The sequence below is a fragment of the Colius striatus genome, chromosome 2 (assembly GCF_028858725.1).
Source record: "Colius striatus isolate bColStr4 chromosome 2, bColStr4.1.hap1, whole genome shotgun sequence".
NCBI classification, from domain to species: domain Eukaryota; kingdom Metazoa; phylum Chordata; class Aves; order Coliiformes; family Coliidae; genus Colius; species Colius striatus.
This window is the reverse complement of record NC_084760.1, coordinates 23,962,807-23,989,368: the sequence shown is the minus strand read 5'-3', so window position 1 is coordinate 23,989,368 and position 26,562 is coordinate 23,962,807. Positions and strand designations below refer to the sequence as shown.

At 37.9% G+C, this 26,562-nt stretch overlaps 2 protein-coding genes across 2 annotated transcripts in view; one reads left to right on the top strand and one right to left on the bottom strand.

The window, feature by feature from the left end:
• The window catches only part of CSMD1 (CUB and Sushi multiple domains 1), a 1,065,186-nt gene that overhangs the window by 735,536 nt on the left and 303,088 nt on the right, over positions 1-26,562 (bottom strand). The gene's annotated exons all lie outside the window — the stretch shown is intronic.
• LOC104562638 (mapk-regulated corepressor-interacting protein 1) lies at positions 5,919-26,186 on the top strand. Its single transcript, XM_010208798.2, has 2 exons — positions 5,919-6,188; positions 25,905-26,186. Exons 1-2 carry the CDS (start codon positions 5,919-5,921, stop codon positions 26,184-26,186), a joined length of 552 nt encoding a protein of 183 aa, XP_010207100.2.

Sequence of the window (26,562 nt, the reverse complement as noted above, 5' to 3'; positions counted from 1 at the left end):
AAAAAAAAAAAAACAAACAAACAAGAAAGCCACCACTAAAAGACATCCACCTTAAAATGCCTTTATATACTTTTAATCAGGTTGGTTAAGACAATCTATGCCCTTAAAAAACAATTTGCCTTTCAAATTTATTGTACAACGATGACATCTGGAATTGCAGAAGATAAATAACTGTAAACACGCTAGTACCACAGTATCACCAAACTAGAATTCTTTTGCAAAATTAGGCTTAAGACCATTTTCATATATGAAATTATACCAGTCAGATGCTTCTCCACCTCTTTCCAATTTCAAGCTTTGGAAAACAGAACAGGATAAATCAGAGATCAAAGCAAGAATTTTAAATACAGATGAAGGGCATACAGTCAAGGCAATAAAAGTCAGAAAAAAATCTTTCTACAATTTCTTCCTTCCCTTTTTAAACAGCATCGTCTCTCATGTGCTAATTAGCTGTTTGCTCTAATATTTTCACCTTCTGTGTACTTGTCAACCTATTACTTCTATTCTTTTCCACCTCATTTACTCCAATTCCAGAAATAACCAGGTTGATTTTTCCCCTCAGCCCTCAAACTGCAGAACTACCATGAGGTTTGACACATCTTATGTTCAGACTTTTGTATATTCTCTCACCTTCACTAGGCATTGCAGTTTTTAGGGAAATGTGCCTCTTGTTCTATTTAATAAATTAGAGTGGTTATCACTACTGCCCTACATCTAGAATGCACTGTATGACAGTTCATTATTAATTTACAATATGTATTTTCTGATCTTACTTACACATCTCTTTCTTTGAGAAGGGATTCAATGACTTCTGGTTTTAAAGGGTTGGGGGTCTGAGTAGCACTACAATATATCCAGGATCTAATATTTTTTGCTGAAATACAGGAAGTCAGTATGAATTGTAGGGGCAGGAAGGAAAATCGGGATGAGATACACAGAAAGCCAGAAGCAGCTAGCCTCAACACTTCACATGTTCCACAGAAGAGATCTGCCTGCCTCACCTCCCCCTTCCCCCCCAAAAAAAACAAACCAACAAACAAAAAAATCGATAAAGAGACAAAGTTACATCACAGAATCTCAAGGGCTTTGAAAGATCATCTAGTCCAACCCTCCTGCCAGAGCATGACCACTCAGAGTAGGTCACACAGGAACTGATTCAGGTGGGTTTTGAACATCTCCAAAGAAGGAGACTCCACAACCCATCTGGACAGCCTGTGCCAGTGCTCTGTCACCCTCACAGTGAAGAAATTCTTCCTTGTATTTCTTTGGGATCTCTTATGTTCCAGCTTGTACCCATTGTCCCTTGACCTATCACTGGACATCAGTGAGAACAGCCTGGCCCAAACCTTCTGACACTCACCATTTACATGTTTATAAACCTTTAGTGAGATCACCCCTCAGTCTCTTCCAAGCTAAAGAGCCCCAGCTCCCTCAGCCTTTCATCATAAGGGAGATGCTCTGCTCCATTATCTTTGTGGCCCAGTGCTGAACTCTCTCCAGCAGCTCCCTGTCCTTCTTGAACTGAGGTGCCCAGAACAATATTCCAGAGGCAGTCTCACAAAGGCAGAGTAGAGGGGGAGGAGAACCTCTCTCAACCTACTGCCCACAGCTGATTGTACTTCTGTATTTCCTCTGAAACTGAGTGTTCTTGTTTTTCTTACAGCAGCTGTTTGTGATAGAGTCTCTGATTATGGCATCCTTATGGGTCATGGATTCATGGAATAATTTGATTTAGGACTAGATTTAGTTATTTGGTCTTATGTCCTGCTAACATTAGATCCAAGCGTGAAGACAAATCATGCTGTTAAGGGCACTATCAAGTTTCCAATATATCCAGGAACTGAAATATCAGATCCTCTCTGAGTACCAGTCCCAATATCACTACTATCGTGGTGTTGTATCTTTTTAATACAAAACTGGAATTTCTCCTGTTGCACTTTTCCTGTTGCTTCCATCCTTTCTGCACCTCCAGAAAGACTTGGGGGGGGGGGGGGGGGGGGGAAATCAATTTACTGCCAATTAATGTTTGGACGGTGAGAACCAAAAATAAACCAAAACTCTCCCCGTTCTCCTCCTTCCCAAGCTCAACTTGACTCCTCTGCCTCTCCCTTTGGGCAGTCCCAGGGGGCTGGGGTGAGCCCATAACCACTTCTCTCTGCTCACACTTCTACCCTGCTGCAGCATGTGCTCTCCACAGGCCCTGAGAATGCTTCTGAGAAACACCCACCTGCTCCCCCATGATCGCTTTTTTTACCTCCTCACTCCTTTTCAGGTGCCATCCCACCCCCCACCCCCAGACTCTCAGGCCCTGTACAGGCCCTGCAGGCCCCACTGACAACACCAGGGCACCTGCGGCCGTACTGGCTTCACAAAACAGGCAGAGAGCACTTCAGAAGCATCATCTGTTCAAGTACACTTCAGTTTTACAAGTCAAATCATTAATATGTAATTTCAATCACTTTTGACAGCCCAACATAACTGGACAGAAGCTACTGCAGTGAAGGTGGCAGCTCCAGTTATTCCACAAAAAACAGCAGCAATGCTATGAGATTAGAGGATACATATCATAGAATCATAGAATGGTAGGGTTGGAAGGGACCTCCAGAGATCATCTAGGCCAACTCCTCTGCAGAAGCAGGTCAACCTAGATCAGGTTGCATAGGACCATGTCCAGCTTGGTCTTGAAGACCTCCAAGGAAGGAGCCTCCACAACCCCTCTGGGCAGCCTGTGCCAGGGCTCCCTCACCCTCATAGTAAAGTAGTTTTTTCTTATGTTTAAGTGGAACTTTTTGTGTTCCAGCTTCATCCCATTACCCCTTGCTAGCTACAATAGAAAAAAGGGATGTCCCAACCTCCTGACACCCACTCTTTAGATATTTATAAATGTTAATAAAGATCTCCCCTCAGTCTCTTCTTTTCCAGACTAAACAGCCCCAGTTCCCGCAGCCTTTCCTCAGATGAAAGATGTTCCAGTCCCCTAATCATCTTGGTGGTCCTGCACTGGACTCTCTCCAGAGGTTCTCTGTACCTCTTGAGCTGAGGAGCCCAGAACTGGACACAGGACTCCAGATGAGGCCTCAACAGGGCAGAGTAGAGGGGGAGCAGAATCTCCCTTGAACTACTGGCCACACTCTTCTTGATGCCTCCCAGGATGCCATTGGCCTTCTTGTCCACGAGGGCACATTGCTGGCTCATGTTTAGTTTATTATCAATCAGGACTCCCAGGTCTCACATAACATGGCCTTTGATGAAGCTGCATGAGGTCTGAAGTTCCTCTACAAATAAAGGGGACACTGAAACATGCTTTTTTAAAGCTCTACTGGGTGCCAAAAATAAAAAAAAATGAAGCTTCCTATTTTTTAATATGGAAGACTGAACAGTGGCATCTAACTAAAAGCAACAGTTACAGCATGCTAACTTTCCAAACAGTTGGTACTCACCAACTGAAATGACCTCAGAGAACACCACAATTAAGAACAAAGAACACATATAGTACTTCAGTCATGTAATTAAAGTCCTCCTGAAGGACTAGATGGTTGGACTAGATGATTTCTAAAGGTCCCTTTCAACCCCTACCATTCTATGATTCTCTTTCCACACAGCATTTTTGCATTGAGTTGGAAGCTGACAGTAAGAAGACAAGAGTACACCTGATTAGGAAAAGAAGAAAATATGTACTTTTTTTAGAGGCCATTTATTTAAAAATAAAGTTTCTAAACCTATTGTAAAAGTTTAACAGATGAGTTGTAAGCATTTAGTTCAAAGTTTGAGTTAAACTTTAGTTAAACCAGAGATGGTTACTTCAGAACAGTCCAATACATATTTATTTGTATAATTATAAAAAAAAGCAATAACAGAGAAGATGAATGTAAAGGCAGTCTGATGACTCAATTTCTGTAGGATTGACTTCTGGTCTATGATTGCTTGGGTATTTCTCCCTCTTCCATAAAGCTTATTTCAGAGCTAAAATTGCATTGTACATAGTAAAGACATTCTTTTTAAGGTTAATAAGTTTTGTGGTGAAATTTAGCACATCAGGTTTTTAGTCATATAAACAGCAGCCACCAATAAGATATAATCACAAAGAAACAAATATAAAGTTAAGGTTTGCAGTATCATCTGCCAAATCTTGTGAGAATTTTCACCTACTCAGTCCATTGTTATAAGCTACTGGTATGGAGGAAAACCCCCTCTTGCAAATGCTAGAGGTAACAAGCTAAAAAAAAAATATAAATTAAAAAAAAAAAAACAACACAAAGAAAGCTGGCCACAGACACTCCTATGGGTCAAGCTCTCACAGGCCTATCTGCTTTATTATACAACCAACATAAGCCAGAATAGCACAGTTAAAATCTCTGTAAGGATTTTCCCCATTTTGTTCACCAGTAGAAAATGCCATCCCTGGGGACAAACTCCTGTCCATACTTGCTATCAGCAATGGGAAGAGTTACCCACAGGTTAAGACATCTAAAAGTACAGAAAGCCATACCAGCACATCCATTCCAGCAAACGAGGCTGTTACTTGGCACATGGGAAAACACAGAAGCCTTATCTTAATAATTTACATCCATTCTGTTGCCAAGAAGTGAAGATTTAAAACCCGACTCAGATACCATCTCATACATAAAGGAATAAGGAGCTACTGTAAGTATAGTACAAGATCTATAATTTATAACTGATTTTCTATCACAGAACACAGGCTAAATATATATGTATTTAATTCCACTACCCTTACCCTCAGCTTCAACTTTTTTCTTTAAGTCACAGAAAAAGGGAAAACATATAGAACAAGTCATTCAAGGTCAAGCTTTTAACTCAGAGGCTGTAATTCTGTAGCCTTTTCCTCAAGTTTAAGGTAACACTGACAGTTCCCTTAAAAAAAAAAAAAAACAAAAAACCAAAAAAAACCACCAAACTGTACAAGAAACTGCAAGGGGCTCACACAGCACACCTAGCCTCCACACTTAGAGTCACCCTTTGCTTCCCCATCTCTCCAGCATAAAGAAAACACAGAGCAATACCTCCTTATAATGATGAATGTTGTTCAACTTTCTTCTCTAAGAAAAAAACCCAACAAAACCAAAACCACAAAACACATGAATTAAAACTCCTTGGCTCTCACATTTCTCACTCCAGCAGGGCCACATCTTCTTCAGTGCTGCTTCTTTTCAGGTCCAGGCTCCTCCATCTTCAGGTTCTCGGTCCACAACACCACCTTCCAGACCCCTACTTCCTGCTCTCCCTATGAAACTAACTTCAAAGCCCTCCCTTCAGATGACCGCAAGACTTCTTTCACCAGCTGTCTCCCCTACACAACAAGAAACACCTGCAATCTCCTCAGCTGTTCCCTGATTCTCCATTTGATTAATTAACATCAAGTGCTTCTCTAGTCTGCTAACTCAAAGCTTTTAAGGTGTGCGTACCTCATTAGAGGGTCAACAGTACTAGCAATACACAGAAGGCACATCTCTTAACTGGGTGCTTTTTCTTCAACAATTTAAGGTTTATAATCTCAAGTTTATAGGCAAGAAATATGTTTTTTTTTTAATTCAAGCCTTTCATATAGGTAAATATATGTACATTTTTTTGTGGGGTATGGTTATGTGAAAACTTCCTGATGTTCCCTATGGCTTTAGCTTAACTAGGAATTAATTGTAGGAATTATAAAATTACTTTTCCAGTAGGGAAGGATTGAAGCAATCAAAGAAAATAGTTCCCTTAGTAATGTCCAGAAAGTCTCTTATAAGCAAAATTCTCCAAGTTTGGTCACTAAGCAGAAAAAAGCTTCAAGCTAATGATGTTGACATATTTAGTCTTCAGAAAAAGCAGCTGGTTTCTCTAGCTGTCACCAAACAGCCACAGGAGCAAGGCTTACATCTGCTGATGGAAACCCTGATGCTGTAAAGCAGTAGCTGGCAATGGCAGTTACGAGGGGCATCAGTAAGGGAGCAGAACATGAGTTGGCCAATGCCAAACCAAAACACAGCTGTGAAGGGGATCAAAGCAGAGGCGCGTCCCAGGAAAGCACTGGGGCTGAGGGCTTCAAGGGAAGTGCAGGTGCTGTCAAAGGCCTGTCAGGCCAACACAGCCAGTGGGCTCTGGAGGCTCTAGCATGGGGGGATTGCCTGGCAGATCTGAGAGAGGGTAACTCCCAGAGCGCTTGCTGCCACTGCATGGGCCCTAGTGGGGTTTGTTTCTCAGACTGAAAAGAAAACAGCTTGCCTAATGGGAAATCACAGTAAGTCCCCACACTCCCAGGCTCCAAGGTAGTGCAACCTACAGAAGTAAAAAGCCAGGTTATATTTAAAATGCAGAGCAGTCACAAAGGCTGGCAGTTGCCGATAGGCTGTGGCACTACTCTGTGGCTGTGCAGAAATGCCACATTCTTTTCCTTATCTTTATACTGTGTATTGTTTTACATTTTCTTCTACTGTACACGAAATGCAGCCAAAGAAATGGTTTCACGTGCCTCTGTGATATTGAAAAAATCTAATACTCAATAAAACTGGAAAAATCAAAGTAGTGCTTTAAGAAGTGCCAAAAATAAGAGAGTATCGTAAACTGTTGTTTCCAGAGTGGAAAAAAATAGTGTTTTACCCTTAAGAGAAAAAAGTTATTTCAGTTACTGTTAATGCTAATGACTCATATAATGACTTCTATAAACAAACTACATTTCTCTCTTCTATTCCTACACAGATATTTAGACCACAGACACTTCTCATATGTACTGGTATGAGCCCAGATAGAACCAACAGAAGTAAAATTACACAGATGTAAATTAAAATGTGATTTGATTCAATTAATGTTATATTCCAAATAGATCCTATTGTTTAGAAAATTGTGTAAACAGGTTTCATAGGCTGATTTTTTTTCTTCAGGCCTGTTACCAATATCCATGACCTGCTAGCTCACTAACACCACTATGATGAGTTTAATAATAAAAAATACAGTAGTAAGACTACTGTTAGTAGTAGATTACAGGTGAGATTTAACATTTCTAAATGGAAAAAAAACCAAAACAAAACACAAAAACAACAGAAATTGAGGCATAAAAACTAAGATGTCTCAGTGATTTTTCTATCTGTACCTTATCAAGCAGTATAAGATATGATCTTAGAAAAAATTTCTTCAGTCACTTTAGACTTGCTGAATTTTGTCTGTATGTTCCACAAATGGATGCCACATCACGTTCAATCATCTTTTCTGTAGGTATGTGGCATTAGTCTACAACAGTATATATAGAGATCTGTTATTTTTCACAACTTCAGTTGTGAAGCTAGCTAGGTTACATTTCCTGTGTTATAAGGCTTTAGAGACACATCTATGTCAGGTTGGAAACAACATCACAGGCGATCCATTTTATTCAAAACTTTGCTTTACAAATCCATTATAAATCATTCATAATGCTGTAGATGATATTCATGCTCCCACTTCTGATTCGCTTTGAAATTAAAAATGTACAGAAATTGTCATTTGGAAAAAAAACTCAAAACACCCAAACACTCCAAATCCTATCACAGACTCACAAATGATATTTTATGCCTCTACTAAGTAGAATTTAGAGAGGAAAAAGTCTGTGAAGAGGACTCTTTTTCTCTTCATAGGCCAGACACTAATAACTGAAAAATCACCCACATTTCCACCTCCCTAGGTTTTACAGGCTCACCTTTTATTACAGTATCAGAGCACCTCCACAAAAACCAGTGAAATGAAGCCAGTGTAAATGGAAATAGAATGATAACAAGTGGCTTAGAAACCCTACAACACACAAAAATTGCCTGAGGGGAGGAAATAAATCAATTTCTGAAGCTTTCTTTTAAGGTTTTTACAAATTGGATTACAGTAGTATTGCTAGCTGGAAAAAAAACTATTTTCTTTGGTGGTACCACTTTAAGCAAAGGCCTCGAGGCAAAAGAAAATATGCTAGAAAATATTTGAATAGATCAGATTTTAATACAACAGCATGTTTGTCGGTTGCAGCAATAGGGATGCATCTAAAAAAAACATGTTACTGTTCAAACACAAATGTATTTAACAAACACTTCATATAGTGCTCAATGTTCCTTCTGTAAGGAAGACAAAAAATTCATGCCTTCAACTTTTTTCTGAGAATTTGCAAAGCTTCAAATATGGCCTATGGTATGCAGTAAAATTTTGACCACTTAACAGGGCTTTGCAGATTGCCATTATCTGTTTTGCACAGGCTAGACACTCTGGGATTTTTTTAATTGCTCAATTCAAAGTACATGCTAACATACTCATAATTGAAGTTACTCCCATTACTGGTCTGGAATCTGACTGTTCTTTGTATTTTTTATTGAGAGGTATACCTTTTTGGATTAATGAAATCCTAGAATCATAGAATGGTAGGGGTTGGAAGGGACCTTTAGAGATCATCTAGTTCAACCTCCCTGCAGAAGCAGATCCACCTAGATCAAGTCACAAAGGAATATGTCCAGGTGGGTTTTGAAGACCTCCAAGGAAGGAGCCTCCACACCCCCTCTGGGCAGCCTGTGCCAGGGCTCCCTCACCCTCTCAGTAAAATAGTTTTTTTCTTATATTTAAATGTAACTTTTTGTGTTCCAGCTTTATCCCATTACCCCTTGTCCTGTTGCTAGCTACAATAGAAAGAAAGGGATGTCCCAACCGCTTGACGTCCACCATTTAGATAGTTGTAAATATTAATGAGATCCCCCTTCAGTCTCCTCTTTTCTAGATTAAACAGCCCCAGTTCCCGCAGCCTTTCCTCACATTAAAGATGTTCCAGTCCCCTGATCATCTTGGTGGCCCTGCATTGGACTCTCTCCAGCACTTCCATGTCCCTCTTGAGCTCAGGAGCCCAGAACTGGATACAGGACTCCAGATGAGACCTCACCAAGGCAGAGTAGAGGGGGAGCAGAACCTCCCTTGACCTGCTGGCCACACTCTTCTTGATTCATCCCAGGATGCCGTTGACCTTCTTGGCCACGAGGGCACATTGTTGGCTGATGGTTAGTTTACTATCAACCAGGACTCCCAGGTCTCTCTCTGCAGAGCTGCTCTCCAGCAGGTCAACCCCCAATCTGTCCGGGTGCATAGGATTGTTTCTCCCGGGGTGCAGGAGTCTGCACTTGTCCTTGTTGAACTAACTTCATGAGGTTCCTCCCTGCCCAACTCTCAAGCTGGTCAAGATAAAATACATAATCTAATTAAATATCTACATATTTCTAAAGAGTAAAATATTCTGTTTTAGTATTTTCTAGTAAGTAGTTTTCAACTGCTTTGACAAAAATTGCATTTTTTTGACACGTTGATGGGATTTCTTAAAAAAAGAAAAAAAAAAGTGATACAAAGTTGAAAACACCTTTTTGGAAAAAAGACCTCAACTTTTTTATATATCTCTCATTTCATATGCTAAACTAAATGTGACTGGTTTTGCAAAATTTTCACTTACTTTTGTTTACCTAAATTTATATTCTCAGTAAATCAATCAGATCCAAAATCTGAAAAGTTAGATGCCTTAATTTTCCGATGTTGTCTTAGTTTCTCATTTGCATATTAAGGACAAAATTACAAAATAAGAATACTGTTTTGAATTCAGAGTGCTGGTACACCTCTCCTATGAGGAAAGGCTGAGAGAATTGGGGTTGTTCAGCCTGGAGAAGGCTCCAGAGAGACCTATTATTGCATCCTGTCAGTACTTAATGAGGGCTTATGAGAATCATCCAAACTTTCTAGTACAGACTGTTGTGAGAGGGCAAGGGATTATGGTTTTAAATGAAAAGAGGGTAGATTTATATCAAATATAGTGAAGATTTTATTTTTTTTTAAAGTATGAGTGGTGAAACAGTAGAACGAGTTGCCCAGAAAGGTGGTAGATGCCCTATCCCCAGAATCATTCCAGATCAGGTTTGATGGGGCTCTGAGCAACCTGATCTAGCTGAAGATGTCCCTGCCCATGGCAGGGGAATTGGAACTAGATGATCTTTAAGGTCTCTTCCAACTCAAAGCTTTCTATGATTCTGTGAATTCAAGTACAATGCAAATTGTAGATGGATCCAGAGTTAAGAGAATAGGATGGATATATTTAAGTAATTAAAATCAAAATAAATTTAAAATACTGTGCTCTTATCTTGTTTTAAATAATTTATTCTGGCAAGTGAAATATAGGGATCTCCAAATTGTTTAGAGTTCAACTGGAAGTGTTCATTAGAGCTGTAAGACAAAAGATTCTGTACTTAAGGAAGAACAACCGATGACATAGTTCACAAACCAAAAGCTTTTGAAGCAAGCGAGACCTTTCCTTCATCTTCTGTGTCTTTCCAAATAATGTAGATTTTCAGCTTAAAAAGTCTTCTCAGAGTGTTACTGTATGTAACACATATTATAAATATACCCCCAGGAGTCTTTTCACTTGATAAGATAATGTATCCTGTTTCAGAACTGAGGAAAGGATTTTCCTTCATTGTCACCTCTTTGTGACTTTGCTTTTTTTTCCTGAAGTTAATTGTTCTGACAACTCTGTTTTCAAGGGGTCAGGCTTTGACAGTTTTAGACTATCTGCACAAAGCTCAAGATATTAACTTTCTGCTCCAACGTTTTACTCCCAAGAGCTATGACGTTCTTTTTTTTTCTATGGAAACCTTTGAAGTCTGTTTATTATTTCTACCCATCATACTCAAAGCTTAGTACAGTATATATCATTTAGTATTCAAATACCTCCTGTCAACATTGCTGTATGACTTGTTTGTCCTTTATAAGAAAGAAATATAATGGGTATTTCAGTGGGTGATAAAGTTCATTTTATCTAAATTTAACTTTTAAAGAAAGTCTTCTGCAGATAACTAGTTTTGATAGTTTCAAATGGCACTTTAAAGAAGTGGCTACTGCTGCTAATGTGAAATAATATCCTCTGGAAACATATGAGAGTTATTTGAGTGCTTTGGGATAACTAATTGTATTAAGTATCATATATTCATATTATCCTTCATTATATTGCTTGTCATCTCCTTTATATTTTGCAATATTCAAAACCTTCTGGAAGATAGGGCATCTGTATAGTTCAGTGCTTCAATTTACAGATTCCTGTGTAGAACTGGAGAGGGTTGTAAAAGCAGGCACAGCACATACAAGAATGAATATCTGACATAGGCAGTCAAGTCACAAGAGTCATGGATTTTCACCACTGCATTTACAGTTCACTGAGGGAAAAACACTGGTGCAGTTTCTTTCTTGTCCTGTAATAAAGACTATGTACCATGGCAAAGGTGCAAAGATCCAGAATCCTTGAGAAAGCTGCACACTTAGCGTGCACCTATGCAATTTGGCACTAGTTGTTACTGCATGCTGAAACCCTTAAGTTTGTGTCTTTACTAATACTGTTACCTGTGTTAATAATATTTAACTACTACATTTTTAATACCTTTATTTTGCCACACTAGCATTCACTATTGTATTTTTTTTTGGTGTACCAGTTAATGAAGCTCAGAATACACTGAATTTTATAACCTTTTTTTTTCTCTCTTAACAGAGCAAAAATCAGTATGTTGAAATGTTGGCTCATCATTATTTTCAGAATATCCTTGCCTCATACATAACCTGTTGCAGTATATGGTGTAGTTTATTGTACTGAATTCCCATCGTGATCTACCTCAAGTTGCTAGTATGCATACAGATTTTAATGATTACTCTCAAAATGCTCTCTTTATGGTGCCACCTTATCAATATGCCCTCTGATCAGTACATCTTCAACAAATTCAGAAGTAATGAAGCAGAAATCTCCTGGTAAATGTAATAGTGAACTAAGTTTCATAGATTCAGCCTGCAATACATCCCCAAAGTAAGTTTAGAAATATGCCTTAATTGAGAGACATTTAATCTTTTTCTTCTAGGCATTTTCTGTGCTTATATTTCAAGTCACCTCAGTAGAGGTTTGCCCTAGGATGAATAATTTGATGCTTGAGCTCCTCCTATCAGAACATTATATCTTTTTATCCTGTCCTTTAATCCTTACATACATAATGTATCGTTTCAGGGCTTATGATCATCATCGAGATTATCTATGGCAATATCATTTTTAGTTTGGAACAAATTGTTTCTTATGGATGACTTGCCCTAACAACTGTGTTTAGGTGAGTCATATTTTGCTAGTTTAAAGTGTTCTCATTCAAAGTGCTTCTTCCAAAGAAAGGATATATGCAAAGTTTGGGGTTTTTTTTGCTCATACTTTTAATTTCAACAAGCTTTCTCTTAAAATTGCATGGCAATATTCATACATTAGCCTCAAGCAATGGGTCTTGCCTAGTTATCTAAAGCAAGGTACATATTAGGCAAATTCTGTCACCCAATGTATAAAATCTCTGCAGAGAAGTGGAAATGCTCTGCATTATCTGTTAGACTATTGCATCTTTCTTATTCCAGAGGCTGCCCTTAGTTACCCATGTGTCCAGATGATGCAGGATCTTGAATATCTGAATTACAGTAATAGATGTTGTGTTAATTACCTTTTAACAGAGTATTTGATACCACCAGCACACTCAGGTGGTCTGCAGAGTTCTGACATCCATTTCTACAGTCAGCCTACAGGCTGCCCCTAAGTACCTACAAGAAGAGGAGAGGGCAGACATGACACGGACATGCAGAAAGTCAATACTGAAGGAATTGCTATTGCAGGAGAAATTTTTAGTTTTAGGTTTTATATCTTAACTCATTCGGAACCTGACTCATTGTAAATTTTTCTCATTAATTTGAATAGGAGTTTTAGTTAAACCTGTTGCCTAGAACTTCTTTGTATTTAGGTAAATTTTTATTGTCACAGCCTCGTATTTCTGTAGATCAGTCAGTAAAACAACTTTTTCTCACAAAAGGGTCAACATCTTAAAAATGTTACTGAAATATGGAATAAGATGGCTTTGGTGAAAGAGCTTCACAGTGTCTGATGAACTTTGTGGGCACAGAAAGGTTTTTAAGATCAAAACACTGTGGAAGATTCCATATGCCTGTGGGACAGGCATACCATGGACTACAGTAACTTAGCTAGTCTCCGATAAAGTGTTAATATGGGGATTATCTACCTTTCCCAAGTAATGAGTAGTGGAGAAATGAGTATGAGAAGTACAAAATAGCTAAGATGCAGTAACCACTATTCAGATAGGTGACAGAACAAATACAAGAAGCAAGACAACCACTGAGACCATCATAATAATAATGGGCTTCAGGGGAGCCACCTATGCAACTAAGAAAGAAAAGCAGAAGATGCAATTGAAGAATGTTTTTTAAAAAGAGGTGATGAAGAAGGAAGCTCTGGGGAGGAATGGCATGCTTTGTGGGAAAAGAAGGCTGCCTTACTTTTTTTGCCACTAGGAGAATTTTGCTCACCTGACAAAGACTCTGCCACCGATTCTCAGTGACTGAATCCTCAACTGAATGAAAATAATCCATTTCTGATGGAAATGTTTTAATTTCTATTTTATGTTTCAGATTCTCTTAAGCTGCACATAAACTGTTCTCCAGCATTCAGCTCCTACATAGAATCAACATCTAAACAAGCCTTTTTCTCTCCAGTGACTATGAAAGAAGCCTAAACAGAATAACCTCAGCAACTGAAGTTTGCCTTTTGAAATACTGACAAAAAAAAAAAAGCCCTGCCTGGACTGAGAGATGAGACAGGGGTAAGAAAGGCAACTGAGAGAACTATGTAGGACTAATGGCAATTCTCTCTGCTAGTGAATTAGAATAAAAATGTAGAGCTGTCCAAGAAGACAGAACACAAATCAACTATGAATGCTGCCTTTCTTGCCATTGCTCTTAACAAAACCATCATGGTTTGCAGAAATAAGGTTTGCTTAGAGGTCAATTATAAATGTGAATGTAGAGTCTCTGTTTCAAATAACTACATAAAAACCAGCCCTGACATTCCAAATGTAAATTCATTAGGAAAGAGAAAGGAAAAGAGGAAAGGAAGGGATAGTTAGTAAAGTATCACCCTAAAAATGGGAAAGAAAGAAGAAAAATAACAACTGGAATAATCAAGAGGAACGCAAAGAAAAAGGAGAGCTATTTGTTCCTCTTATCATACTGTTTAAAGCTCCTCTCTCTTCCATTTTCTTTAGATTTATGGTTCTTGGTGCTTTTATATAGAATTTCTTAAAAAATTAAAATCTTTAGTGTGGATTTTTTTTTCCATAACCACTGTTGTTGTTCCTGTAATTCCATGCCACAATTTTATTTCCTTTCTCTCTCTGCTCTTTTTCAGTTAGCTATCAGTTATTTTACATTTTTATTACATTTCCTTACTAGCAGACTCTAGTGCCCGCATCTGTCATTATTCACCCTCTTTTTCTTGCAAACCTGTATTTGGTCACGGTATGAAAGAGGCTATATAGACTAATTAACCTAATGAAGTTGTTTCAGCCCTGTCTGCTACAGATCTGTAGCTGCAATTTTATTGTTACCTTCTCACCAAACACAAACCTACCTTTTATTGAATCGTTGATGGAACAGTGTTATTCAATACAGCAAAATGAGAGCACTTTCATTTTTAAATTTCCCTGTGTTTAGTAGTGTTAAAAGTGTTTCTGTTATCTCTGTCATTTGGTCTGAGATGTGTAATTTAGTGATGAAACTCCACCTATCAGAATAAGCAAATTTTCCTTCCATGTCAGTATCTACTCTGAAAGCAGTTTTGATTTTGCCACCATATTTCAAACAAGAACAATTATTTTGAGAATACAGTTTAGGTAGACTGTGATTCCTGTCTGAAAATGTGTATTTGGGAAATGGGATTTTCTTCTGTTCTATGAAAATGCTACTTTAAAAAAAAACATTCTGCTTTTGACTTCTTGACAATAACAAGACTTTGTGGGATGTCCTTGTTTACCTATCACACATGGTTTTGAGACTTCAAGGAATAATGACTGAAAAATGGACAGATTTAAGTCTCCTACATCTCAGAAAGTCATTCCGGAAAAATTGCCTATTTTGACACAAGTGATAGCAGCTGCAATAGTAGTGCCTTTCTAAAGAAAAAGGTAAAAATAGTCCTGAAGTTGTGAGTTATTTCCTTTTCTGTGTTTTACTGAATTAAGTACAAGCTTATAAAATGATGATAACATAATATCTTTTCCATTCAAAAAGACCTCTCAGTGAAGACTCCAGAGTAATTCTAACCATTACCTTCCTCTAGGAGAAAAATTCAGTTACGGCTGAACAGAATAATACATATAATTTTGCAAATCACAGCATCATAGCTTTACGTTAAGTGTGTGTAGATTGAAAGGTGAAGTATTTAAAGCTCCACAGCAGATAATACACTGACAAAATTAGGAAGTCAGCAGATCTAAATTCCCTAATGATTTGACTATATGATAAAGGAAGTGTCAGACAGCAGGAAACTACTAGCAGTGTGTTCAAGTCCAGGTTTTGGACTAGTTTTATTGGAAAATATTAATAGATGAACAAAATAGCAGAACCATGATAGTGTAACAAAATTAGACAAAAATTTTGACAAGATGGAGGATTAGAATAGTTTATGAAATTCAGATATAATGATTAAAACAATGAGGTGGCACTGAGGGCTGGATTAAAAAGAGAACAGATTGAAAATTAAGACATCCCTGCAGACAAAATTAATCATTCTTCTTTCGTTGATTCTGAAGGAAGCTGTCCTGACCTCTTGCCTGACTACACACAGATAAAATTAGTGGAAAGGAATAAGGCTTCCAGAGAGTAATTAGAAAGGAATTTGTGGGGAAAGAAAACAAAACCCCATGAATATTGACAAACTCAAAGAGGTTGACTCTAGCAAAAGGCCATTAAGATGCTTGGAAGGATATGATCCATCTGAGGAAGAGGATACTGGAGAAAAGGTGGCAAAAAGACAACCTTAACTGGTATTTCATGATCTGAGAGGAAGGGGTTAATATGGAAGCCAAATACATGCTCTTCTCTGAAGTGCCAAGTGAAAGAAAGAGATACAACAGTGTGAAGCTGCAACAGGGAAAATTCACCACTGAATATAAGATATAAATTGTGAGAAAATATTGGAATTTTCAGTACTGTGTTACTTTTCAAACAGAATTTGCTCTTAGGAAAATCATAAGGCTTCCTACACAGTGCTCCACAATGCTCCACAATTCAAACTTTGAGCTGTGTATAGGTTGCTGCTACTTCCACAAGCTGCCAACAACACCTTCTCCTGCTCTAATTACAGTGATCCTTTTTGGACTGTTGCTTCAATTCATCCCTCTGGAACAACTCCGATCATCCTAGGTTTGCTTTCTTTTTTTTTTTTTTTCCCTGAGAGGTATGAACCCCTCTATTTTAGGCTAATGATACTTGTGGAGTATTTGCATAGTAAACATATGCTTTTTGTGTAAACACTATTTTAACAAGGGAAATATAGCAGAAAAAATAGCAGCTGAAAATGCTATGCTGAATATCAGTCTGACAAGTTTGGTCAAGCTATTAACCTAAGCCACTGCAGGCTTAAAATGAACAGGCTGAGAATCTATTTGGCAGCTGCTATGTGAGAGAGGAATACAGGAAAGCTCAAACACTTTTGCTCAGAGGAATAATTGGTTAATTAGTTTTTTAAAATACTACTATTGAAATGAAGTAGTAATAATTCTTTCCAATAAAATCTTTTCTGTATTACTGATAAATATAGGACTTAAAATTGTCTGTATTTCCCAACAGCAACATACATACCAGTCCTATGATATAGGATAGGCAATCGATTGACCTGTCCCTTGTCTTTAGGTCTTTAGATATGTACTGGTAGTACCAGCATGTATCATCATAGTTGAAAAAAGTCTAGCCCAAATGAAAATAAAGTGCTAAATAAATGTAAAGCATTAGTATTGAGGACTATCTTGCCAAAAGCATGAGCAAAACAAACCATGAATTAAAAATGAGAAAAGAACAATTAAAATCACTGTTTCAGCAATGCCTCTCACCAAGAGGCAGATAACTCAGACTAGACACTCAGTTCACACTAGACATCACCACAGCCAAAGATAGCAAGGAGGAAAAAAAAGGATATTTTTTTCCAGTCAAATACTTTGCACGGATTCTTACTTTCCTGCTACCTTCTTCTATAGACAAGGATTAGTGTTAGTAAATATGATATGTAGCAATTAAATTCCACCAAGCAAAACTTTTGTGGTTTTTTGTTCTTCTTCTTTTTTTTTTAACGACATTACTTCATTCTTTTTGATTTGTTGGCCTTGAATCTTTAATCTAAGATAAATCTCTTTTTAAGAAACAAAACAAAACCTGCCTTTCCTCCAGTTACTACATATTGAGTTTGTGGTACAAGATCCAAAACTGGATAACGTGCATCAGCTAAGGTCTTTACAGTGCCAAACAGAAAGGAAGTATAACTTTACATTGTATGTAGAGGTCTGTTCTTACTGCTCATACATCTCAGTATGGAGATGGTCTTCGTTAGTCCTGTGCAGCAATTTGATAGTTGTTGATAGGAGTCGAAACCATAAACCTCAAGAACCTTCTTATTCCTTCTGAACTAGTCACTTGGAGGTTGTTACTTCAGGGGTATTTAATAAAGCTTAAACCAGGTTTTTACAGTTTTTGGAATCACAGAACATTTTTAAAATCTAACCGAGAAGACAGTAGCACCAGAAGAGCACTTGCACTACTTAGTTTAGTTTCTTCTTGGGAATGGATTTGATTTTGTTTTAACACATGCACCAAAAATACAAGTCACAAAAAACCATAAAAAAAACTAGAAGAATTTTGCTAAATCTGCAGAGACCACTATATTGTATTTTTCTACCATCCTGCTTTTGACTGCAAGATATAAAAGGAGCAACAGTAAATATCAACCAGCCAATAGATTCCTTAATTGCTCATTCTTCAAGAAATGCAAATCTCTTGTGTGGTGTTAACTTCTTAGTGTAGTCGGTATCACTACTCATTCTGATACATCCTTTTTACATAATGGTGCAATATTCCCTCTCAATAAATAGAAAAATCGCAAATATTTCATTAATGTATTGCTAAAATCCTGCTCTATTATACAATCACGATAAATTACTCACCTCATCCCATTAATCCTTTAATCTGGTACGAATACCACCCACGAATGCACTCCAGGAGGCAGAGAGACAACAGTAAGTGGTGTTGCAAAATAACAGTACAGAATAAATTTTTTTTTTTTTTATTTGTGCTGTGACTTGAGAACCCAAACATAGATGCTGCACAATTCAGTAGTATGCAGAAGATTCATAATTTCTTCTAACTCTGAAAATGCAGTGTCTGGCTAAAGCATTCATAGATTCAATTGTCATTACTATTGTGGGGTCTTACTTCAGGCAGTGGTTTGGAAAGGTTCCTAGTTTACTGTAAAATACACTGTTAATACTGCTAGTCCTATTGATTTAGGTTTTTTATTAGAACTTGTTTTACCATCAAAACTGATTTTTTTTTTCTGCCAATAAATCAAACAAAGGTTTATCTAATCTTTCCAAATTTCTAACATCAATCATTGCTCTATACATTTATGCATAATTTGTAGAAAGGCTGTAATTTTCACAGTTGATAATGATCTCTTCATTTAGTTCGTTTTGCAGCTTTGTTAAATATTATCTTTGGTTTTCTGTTTCTAACCTTTATATTATTAAGGCTTTCACAATATTTCATTTAGGTGGCTGAGCTGCTGGATCTTAATTCATATTTCATTTTCAGGCAACTTATTACTATGATATTTCTTTTTTTTTTTCCTTATGATCTTCCTGATCTATCTTTAAGAATCTTGCTATTTTATTATTTACGAGGACTTATGCTTTCACTGATTTTCACTGATCTGCTTTTCAGTGATAACCAGTACTGACTTCAGTGAGAGGTATATTAAGAACAATTAGAGATTAGCACTTTTTCAACTAAACCCTGAATATCTTACCTCCACTGAAAATAAGCTGTAAATACATTTCAACAAATGCATGTATGTTTTTCAAATCAAAACTACATACCTTTTCAGTCAACACGCCTTGGAGTGAAATATTATGGATGTGAACATATCTGCGACTATTATATAGGTTTTATATTAAGAAACTGTAACAAATACAAGATAGAATAATAACCTGTGTGGACTGTACACAATCTACAAGCAACGATAGCACTCATCTATTTAACATTGCAGAGTGTAAACAGTTTTCCCTGAAGACTATAAGGAACTTTCCCCCTGCAACTTTCTACGTATTTTGTGGCACTGTAAATTTCACTTTTCTGTTATGCACCAGCATCTCCATTATGAAGATTTAAAAGCAAATGCAACAGTAATTGATGAGAAATGTGGTGCTGCCCAGCCGTGTTTTATGTCACTGGCAATATTAGCAAATTGGGTCAAAGAAATAGTGTGGTTTTGTTGTGAGCCTGTCATTGTCTCCATTTACTGTGCGCAGGTTTGGATCTCTGAGCAGTTTTGATGTATGTGAACTAGATATTCCCAGTGCTCCAAGGGGGCTTTAGGTTAAAATCCAGCCTGTTAGCTACACTATCACTGAGTCATCCAGTGTACACATAACACTTTTTGTCTTCAGTGAACTTTGTGCTTTTTTTAGTGAAAGCTTTTTGCCCAGGAGCCGTACTAAATCTAACCTGAAGCAAAGCCCCTGACCTTCTACAACGCGGAGGTGCAGGACTCTCAGCATCAGCCACTTTTGTCCACTGATCTGCCCCTACTGCATGTAATTACTCGCTAATGCAGAAATAGTCTTTTAGTGCTTTCAGATACTGAGCCATTCACAACATCTAAACATTTCTATAGGCATAAAGAAGCCGAGAGTCCTGAGGAATTTTGAGGTAAAACATGAACGCACCTAAACAGCCTATGTTAGCTTGGACTGCATCTGATACCTCAGTCGCTTTTAGAGCTAGCTTTTAATTCCTTTATATATACATAAAGCATATTTGAACAAGTTTGTAGTAAGTAAATCCTGAACTATGAAGTGGCAATATTTTTTCTTTACAAATATGTTCTTTTTCAAGTTATTCTGGTTTGGAATATTTAGCTGCTAGGCTACAAACACTAGAGACACAGGTAACAATTTCTTAGCTTTCCAGGACCTGTTGGTGTTTGATCCCTAAGGCAAAATTCAGCTGAATTAGGCATCTAAAGTTCTTGTGTAATGCACGGGGAAAGTTAAATGGCTCAGACCTGAACACAACAGAAAACAATGCTGTAAGTTGGCCATCTGGGAAAGGCTGATGCTACCTTAAGTAACCTAATGCAGACTGATACAGGCTTCTAGGAAGAATTCACAGTCTAAAACCTTCTCATAACCTAAGATCCCTGCAATGTTATATAATAAGAATGGTTATATTTGAGTCAGTCCAAAAGGATATCTTTTCTACCTAAGTATCTAAATTAAATGCCAAAAATCTCCTGTAGACAGTATTTTCTCTCGGAGCCCAGGTATGTACTCAGTAACTCAATGCATTAATGTTGATGGGAGACTTGTTCTTGTTTTTCTTTTACCTTTGGTGAGTTAATCCCAGTTCTTCTATTTCTTAGATGACAACCTCATGAACAAAGTTCTGAACACGTCAGGAACATTTTTTTATTGCTTCCAGATATATCTGTGCCACTGCTCAGAATGGGTCTGAAGATTCATGTTTTTTTATGCCAGTAACCAGTGGAGCAAGCCAGCTAACTGAAGGGATTCTGCCTGCCATCCTTTCCTCCAGACAAATCATATCTACATTATACAGCTACTGTTTCATGTAAAATTCATCAACATTCCTCAACACAGGAACTCGGAAATCCCCACTGCCTGTGAGCATTACACAGAATTAGCCAGAAAATTAATGCCTGTCCTTTCTGCAATAACCTCGAGGCTAGTACCCCATCTGGCAGTGAGCAGCTTCCATTCACAGGAGTTCCTCCAGTATATCTTTATATGAAAAGAGACTGGATACAAAGAAATTTGGGTAAGAATTAACAGAAATCCTGAAGTTAAGGCTCGAGTCTCAAATTCCCAGTTCATAGAGTTTACTGCAAATAAGAACTGTTCAGTTCAGTAAACAATAACTGTTTAATTTACAAAAGGCTACATTCCTTGCTGTGTCATGATAAAGCTTCAGCATGTAAAATGAGAGAAGATGGATGACTGTCTATTTTATAGAGAAAATTAAGCAACTGTAAAACCAAGAGAATATTCCTACAGGTCTAAATTCAGGTAGAGATGATCACTCTCTGAAGGCCTTCACAAGCAAATGACTTACTCCTGTTGGCTGTAAGTAGAATATAGGCTCTCAATTTAGGAAGCTGGCATCTCAAAGTATATAAAAATCAGACCAGATTACAGGGGTTAATTTGAAATATAGCTATAGAACAAATTTTTAGGTCAGATAAGAAGATTTAAATTTTGTTCGTTGGGTTCAGGCAGCAGTTGGTAAACGAAACATTTTTGAAACCTTGGCATTTAATGTCCAGCTAAATCCTGGTTTTAGACACCCAGTCTTTCCTGGTGTGGACATGAGTCCACTATACAATTGGATCTTTTTCAGATGCCACAGTCTGCAGTGAACCAGTGTTGAAAATCTGGTGCAGCTTATATTTCTTGCTTATGTCAAAGTCAATGTGGTATTTTCTTTGGTTCAGTAGATTTGAATTAGAACATTAAGTTCTTGGACACTCATTAAGTTCTGGATACATTGCAGATTTATACATAAGACTTCTAAACAATTTTTCAAAACTTTGTGCATTTTAACAAGGTTCTCTGAAGTACCTGAAAAGTTATTAAAGATGTATTCTGGTCTCGCAGTCATAATGTAACTGATTCTTCAGGTAAGACATGGTTAAATTTATTTCACTACCTAAAGAAACAAGATAGAATTTCCATGAAATCATTGCTGTCTTGATCACTGGAAGATGTCTTCTGCTAGCAGAGTTGATAGCATTCAGCAGTGTCAGAACTGGCTCTTATTTATATGATGGTTAATAATAACTTTTAACGTGTCACTTTGGATTGGCTTTTTTCCCTTAAAAAGAGAGAGAGAGAATTAGAGGAGAGGAAAGAGAGAGGAAGAGATGATTTGAGAGAAGAGAGAGATATTTATTACTATCCTATTTGATTCCTCTTTCATCTGTTCCATAGAGAGGCTATTTATCTTCTATTTAACTTGAATAATTTAAAGATACTCAACCAGAAAACAGATTTCAAAATTTCTTACAGTTTAAAAAAATACCTGACAATTTAAGCTGTACAGATAAGTATTTAAATTATATTTAATGCAATGAAGTCTCCATTGTGACCTCTTAGAAAAGCAATATTTCACCAGATGGGAATATCTCATGAAAACAAACCACTGTGCAGAGTTCTGCTGGAAGACTAAGCCTATACATTGAAGAGCTGTCTTTGCCAGTAAAAACAACGATTTATATTTCTTTCAGCCTCTTGACCTTGTCAGCCCTATGAATTTCTGTTTAACAACATAAAGCATATATACCATAGCCCTAATTAGACTGCAGCACTTAAGAAATTACTATCCTAGTCTTACCTTGCGTATTTTACATTTTAATTCTAAAACTTAATAATGTACACAATACTTTTTGAAACATTATTTATACTCATTTTCAACATCAAATGTGATATTACTATGCCCTCCATTTCTCCTAAATACTGCATTTTTTAAAGTACTAGAAAAAAACTAACCATACAATTCAGTCATTAATTTTCTAATTTGTATGAAATACATGATAATTTCACTGAATTTATATATATTGCACTTGTAGAATTCAAAGGCAAGTATCCAGAAATTAAACTGTAGGACAGCTAAGACAGGCTTTGTTACATTATGGCAATTATGATATGGAAGTGTGCAACATTGGTTGTGCAGTACTTTGCACAATATCTCCTGAATATAAACCATTGAATGCAACAGTTATCTTCCTGATTGCACAAGCTGAAGTCCTTCCTGTCACCCACTATTAGATCTGTTGTGAATAGTTAGACTGGCAAAGTGTACTGTTGTGTACAATGATGGTAGTTAGTAACTGTAATGATGTAAGTTTGAACCTTTTGCTCTGTGTGTACCGCAGAACAGCTCATAAAAACAAATACATGTTAAGCACACTGTGAGATCAAAAACTATGGCCAGTGAGATTAAAATATTTATCATTTGCTGCTATCACTAAAATACTGCAGCACCAGATTCAGTGAAAATTAGAAAGGCAAAGATGATAGTGAATAAAACACTTCAGACTGACGATCATTTTCTGTCCACACTTCAGTGAATGAACTTAAAGAGCTCCAGAACCACAATAAGAAAGTCTATTTTGCATCTTTCAATCAGGGCTAATTTCCCTACTATATACACACTGAAGCTTTTTTAATCACAGCATAACAAGGAGCAAAAGTAGATGGAGCCAAAGGCAGAGCTGGAGACAAGGCTGCAGAGTCCAAAGTCCTTTGAGTCACAGCCAGCAACAAGCTTCAAGTTATGTTCCAAAGGCCCACCCAGGAGACAGACTTCCAACAGCACTGGTCCTAGGGCTTTCTAGGAGATGAGTCTGAGAAAGGGCTGGAGACCAGCACACCTAAAGTGCCTGGGCAGGAACTCTTTAGGGTAAGCTGAAATGGGGCTCCTGGCCCCACAGGCTGTGCTGAGGACAGGCCCCAGGTGAAGCCGGGCAGAGGCAGTAAGACTGAATGGTGACTTCAGAGCTCTGACAAACTTGTAATTTGACTTAAATTCTAAAACAAAAACAAGTTAAAATGAGATGGCAAATAATTGATAGGTAAATTGTTGCAAGACAATGACAAAACTATTCTGATCCTTCTTTACCCATTGCTTATTTATGCTTGAAAAAAGCCTGTTGCAGTATATTTTTCAAAACAAGCATGAAATGGTGGGTTGAAATGAAGCTGTTGACCTCCCTGAATATTTAGCTTTGCAGTTACAGAAGTAAGGAAAATTAGGCTCATGAGAGACCTAGCTAATTAGGAGTTTTGCTATTTGACATAAGCAACTGAGTTAAAGGTGCAGACCTTTTACCCAGAAGAAGCTATAATTAATTGGGGAATTCAGTACAGAATATGATAACTTGCTTGGCTGGAATATACAGACAAGTACCGAGAATAATGTAGTATCAAGAATTTTGATAAGTCACTCATGAGATGAAGTTGTAATAATAATGTAACCACTGCTGTATTATTGACAGAAATATATAGAAATGATTTGCATACCCCATACAAAATTTTAAATATAAAATTCTTTAGCATCAATGAAGAGAGAAATGCTTGGAAAGTGAACATGTAAAGAAAACAGCACTTTAGAGTCTGACAAATAGCAGGGCCACCAAGATGATCAGGGGACTGGAACATCTTTCATACGAGGAAAGGCTGCGGGAACTGGGGCTGTTTAGTCTGGAGATGAGAAGACTGAGGGGAAATCTTATTGACATTTATAAATATCTAAAGGGTGGGTGTCAGGAGGTTGAGACATCCCTTTTTTCTATTGTATCTAGCAACAGGACAAGGGGTAATGGGATGAAGCTGGAACACAAAAAGTTCCATTTAAATATAAGAAAAAACTGTTTCACTGTTCAGGTGAGGGAGCCCTGGCACAGGCTGCCCAGAGGGGTTGTGGAGTCTCCTTCCTTGGAGATCTTCAAGACCTGCCTGGACATGCTCCTATGCGACCTGATCTAGGTGAACCTGCTTCTGCAGGGGGGTTGGACTAGATGGTTGGACTATCTAATAAGAATTAACAATGTCCTTACTTATGGCATACTTTGAAATCATTACATATTTCTAGACAGGCAGAGCTGTACTTGTATCAGAAAAATATTTAAAAGAAATTATTTACTTTTGCTCCATGGATTGTCGATAGCTAACAACAGACATGAGACATCAATAAGTAATTCCTGATAAGAACACTAGTCCACATCTTCTCCATTGACTTTTTTTTCCATTGCTTTTTGCTCCATTTTTCGTTTCACTGAATATTGTGCTGTTGCTAACAGAATTAGAGAAATTTTACAGGGCAAAAACATTTTCACAGTTTCATCTAAGTGAACAGTTAATATTTATCTCCCAAGATCAGTTGTTCTTGATGACTTTTACTGCAGAGGAATGGTTACAAATTATGAACATGTTAACAAACAATAAGATAATAGCATATATAAATATTTAACACCTACTTGTCAGGCAGAAATGGAAAGGGCTTATAGATAAGAAAAGTAGAGAAATGAGAACAATATGTTTAAGTTGATTTGCTAAGAAAATGAAGAACCTAAAATTATACTCATTTGTCTGCCAGGAATATAACTCTGAGCAGTGTCAGCTAAATTTGTTAGCTAAATTTGATACAGAAGTGTGTGGAAGGTAAGCAATTACATTCCTACAAATTTCTTTAGAAAAATTTATTTGCATACAGTTAATGCCCATTATATTTCTCACTTTAAAAAATTCCAAGTTCTTGTTCATATCTGTGTTAGCGGTAAGAAATGACTCTGACACATCATGACTGGCTGTGAATTATCTGAAGAAAAGATCATGTTGGTAAAAGAGATTAGGACAGGATTCAGTTCAAGGTTAAGATAGCCAGATGTACAGTTTGAATGTAGGTTTATAAATTCCCATACAGTCAATGGTGATCCTGTCAGCGGAGCAGAAGAGTGATTCAGTTCAGCCCAATGGTGACCAAACTGGTGAATATTTGTGGCATACCCTTACCAAGAGGACCCCACTATTCAAGCAGCATTTTCAAATTGTTAAAACTTGTACTGGAGAATAATGACAATTTTATTACATCCCTGGAATAGGCCCTTTTGTGCAAGATTTCATGGCCTGATGACAAAGCGAAAGAGGTGGAAGAACACAGAGCAGATAATTAGAATTACGCATCACTGGAGATGGTGAGCTGAGCTGTGCAGCCAACACCACACTGCTGATGCCAAGGCCAGCTCCCCTGTGTCCCACATGGCCTGCAATGGCCAACGGAGTGGCAGCCTCCACTCCCCTGGCGCCGGCACCAAGGTGCCAGCCCATGAGGACAACAGGCACTTCATCTACAAGGCCTGGCAGCGCATGGAGTGTGACCTGAACAGCCAGACAGGCTCTGAATGCAACCTGGCCAAGGACCATGTGGAGAAGATGGCAAGCCCTACCCTCAAAGCATTTAAACCTGTCAACCTAGGTGCTCTGAAGAGCAAGAAAACACAGGATGCAGAGACGTCCTAAGGAGAGACGGTTCTGTCCATGTGACAGATAGGCAGCCCCGCTTCAAAACCCTTTGGACAACTGACTGCTGGGCAGGTTATACTCTGGCTATTCCTTGTTCTCTTGTGGGAGTGCTTGATTTGTATTTGGGCTACTAGTGCTTGGCACTCTTGGGCCCTTATCTGAGGATGGACTTGCTCTGCACTTGGATTGGGCCAGGTCTCTGGTGCTGGAAGTGGAGCTGCTCCTCTCCTCCTGCAGATGGAGAGAGACAGGGTGTTAGCACCTGAGAGGTGCTCAGAGGGGTGCTGGGCAGCATCCATTTCCCCCCCTCAGTACTCCAGCAGCTCTGTGGAGGCAGCAGTCCTGGTGACAGCTGGTGCTGATTGGGCAGAAA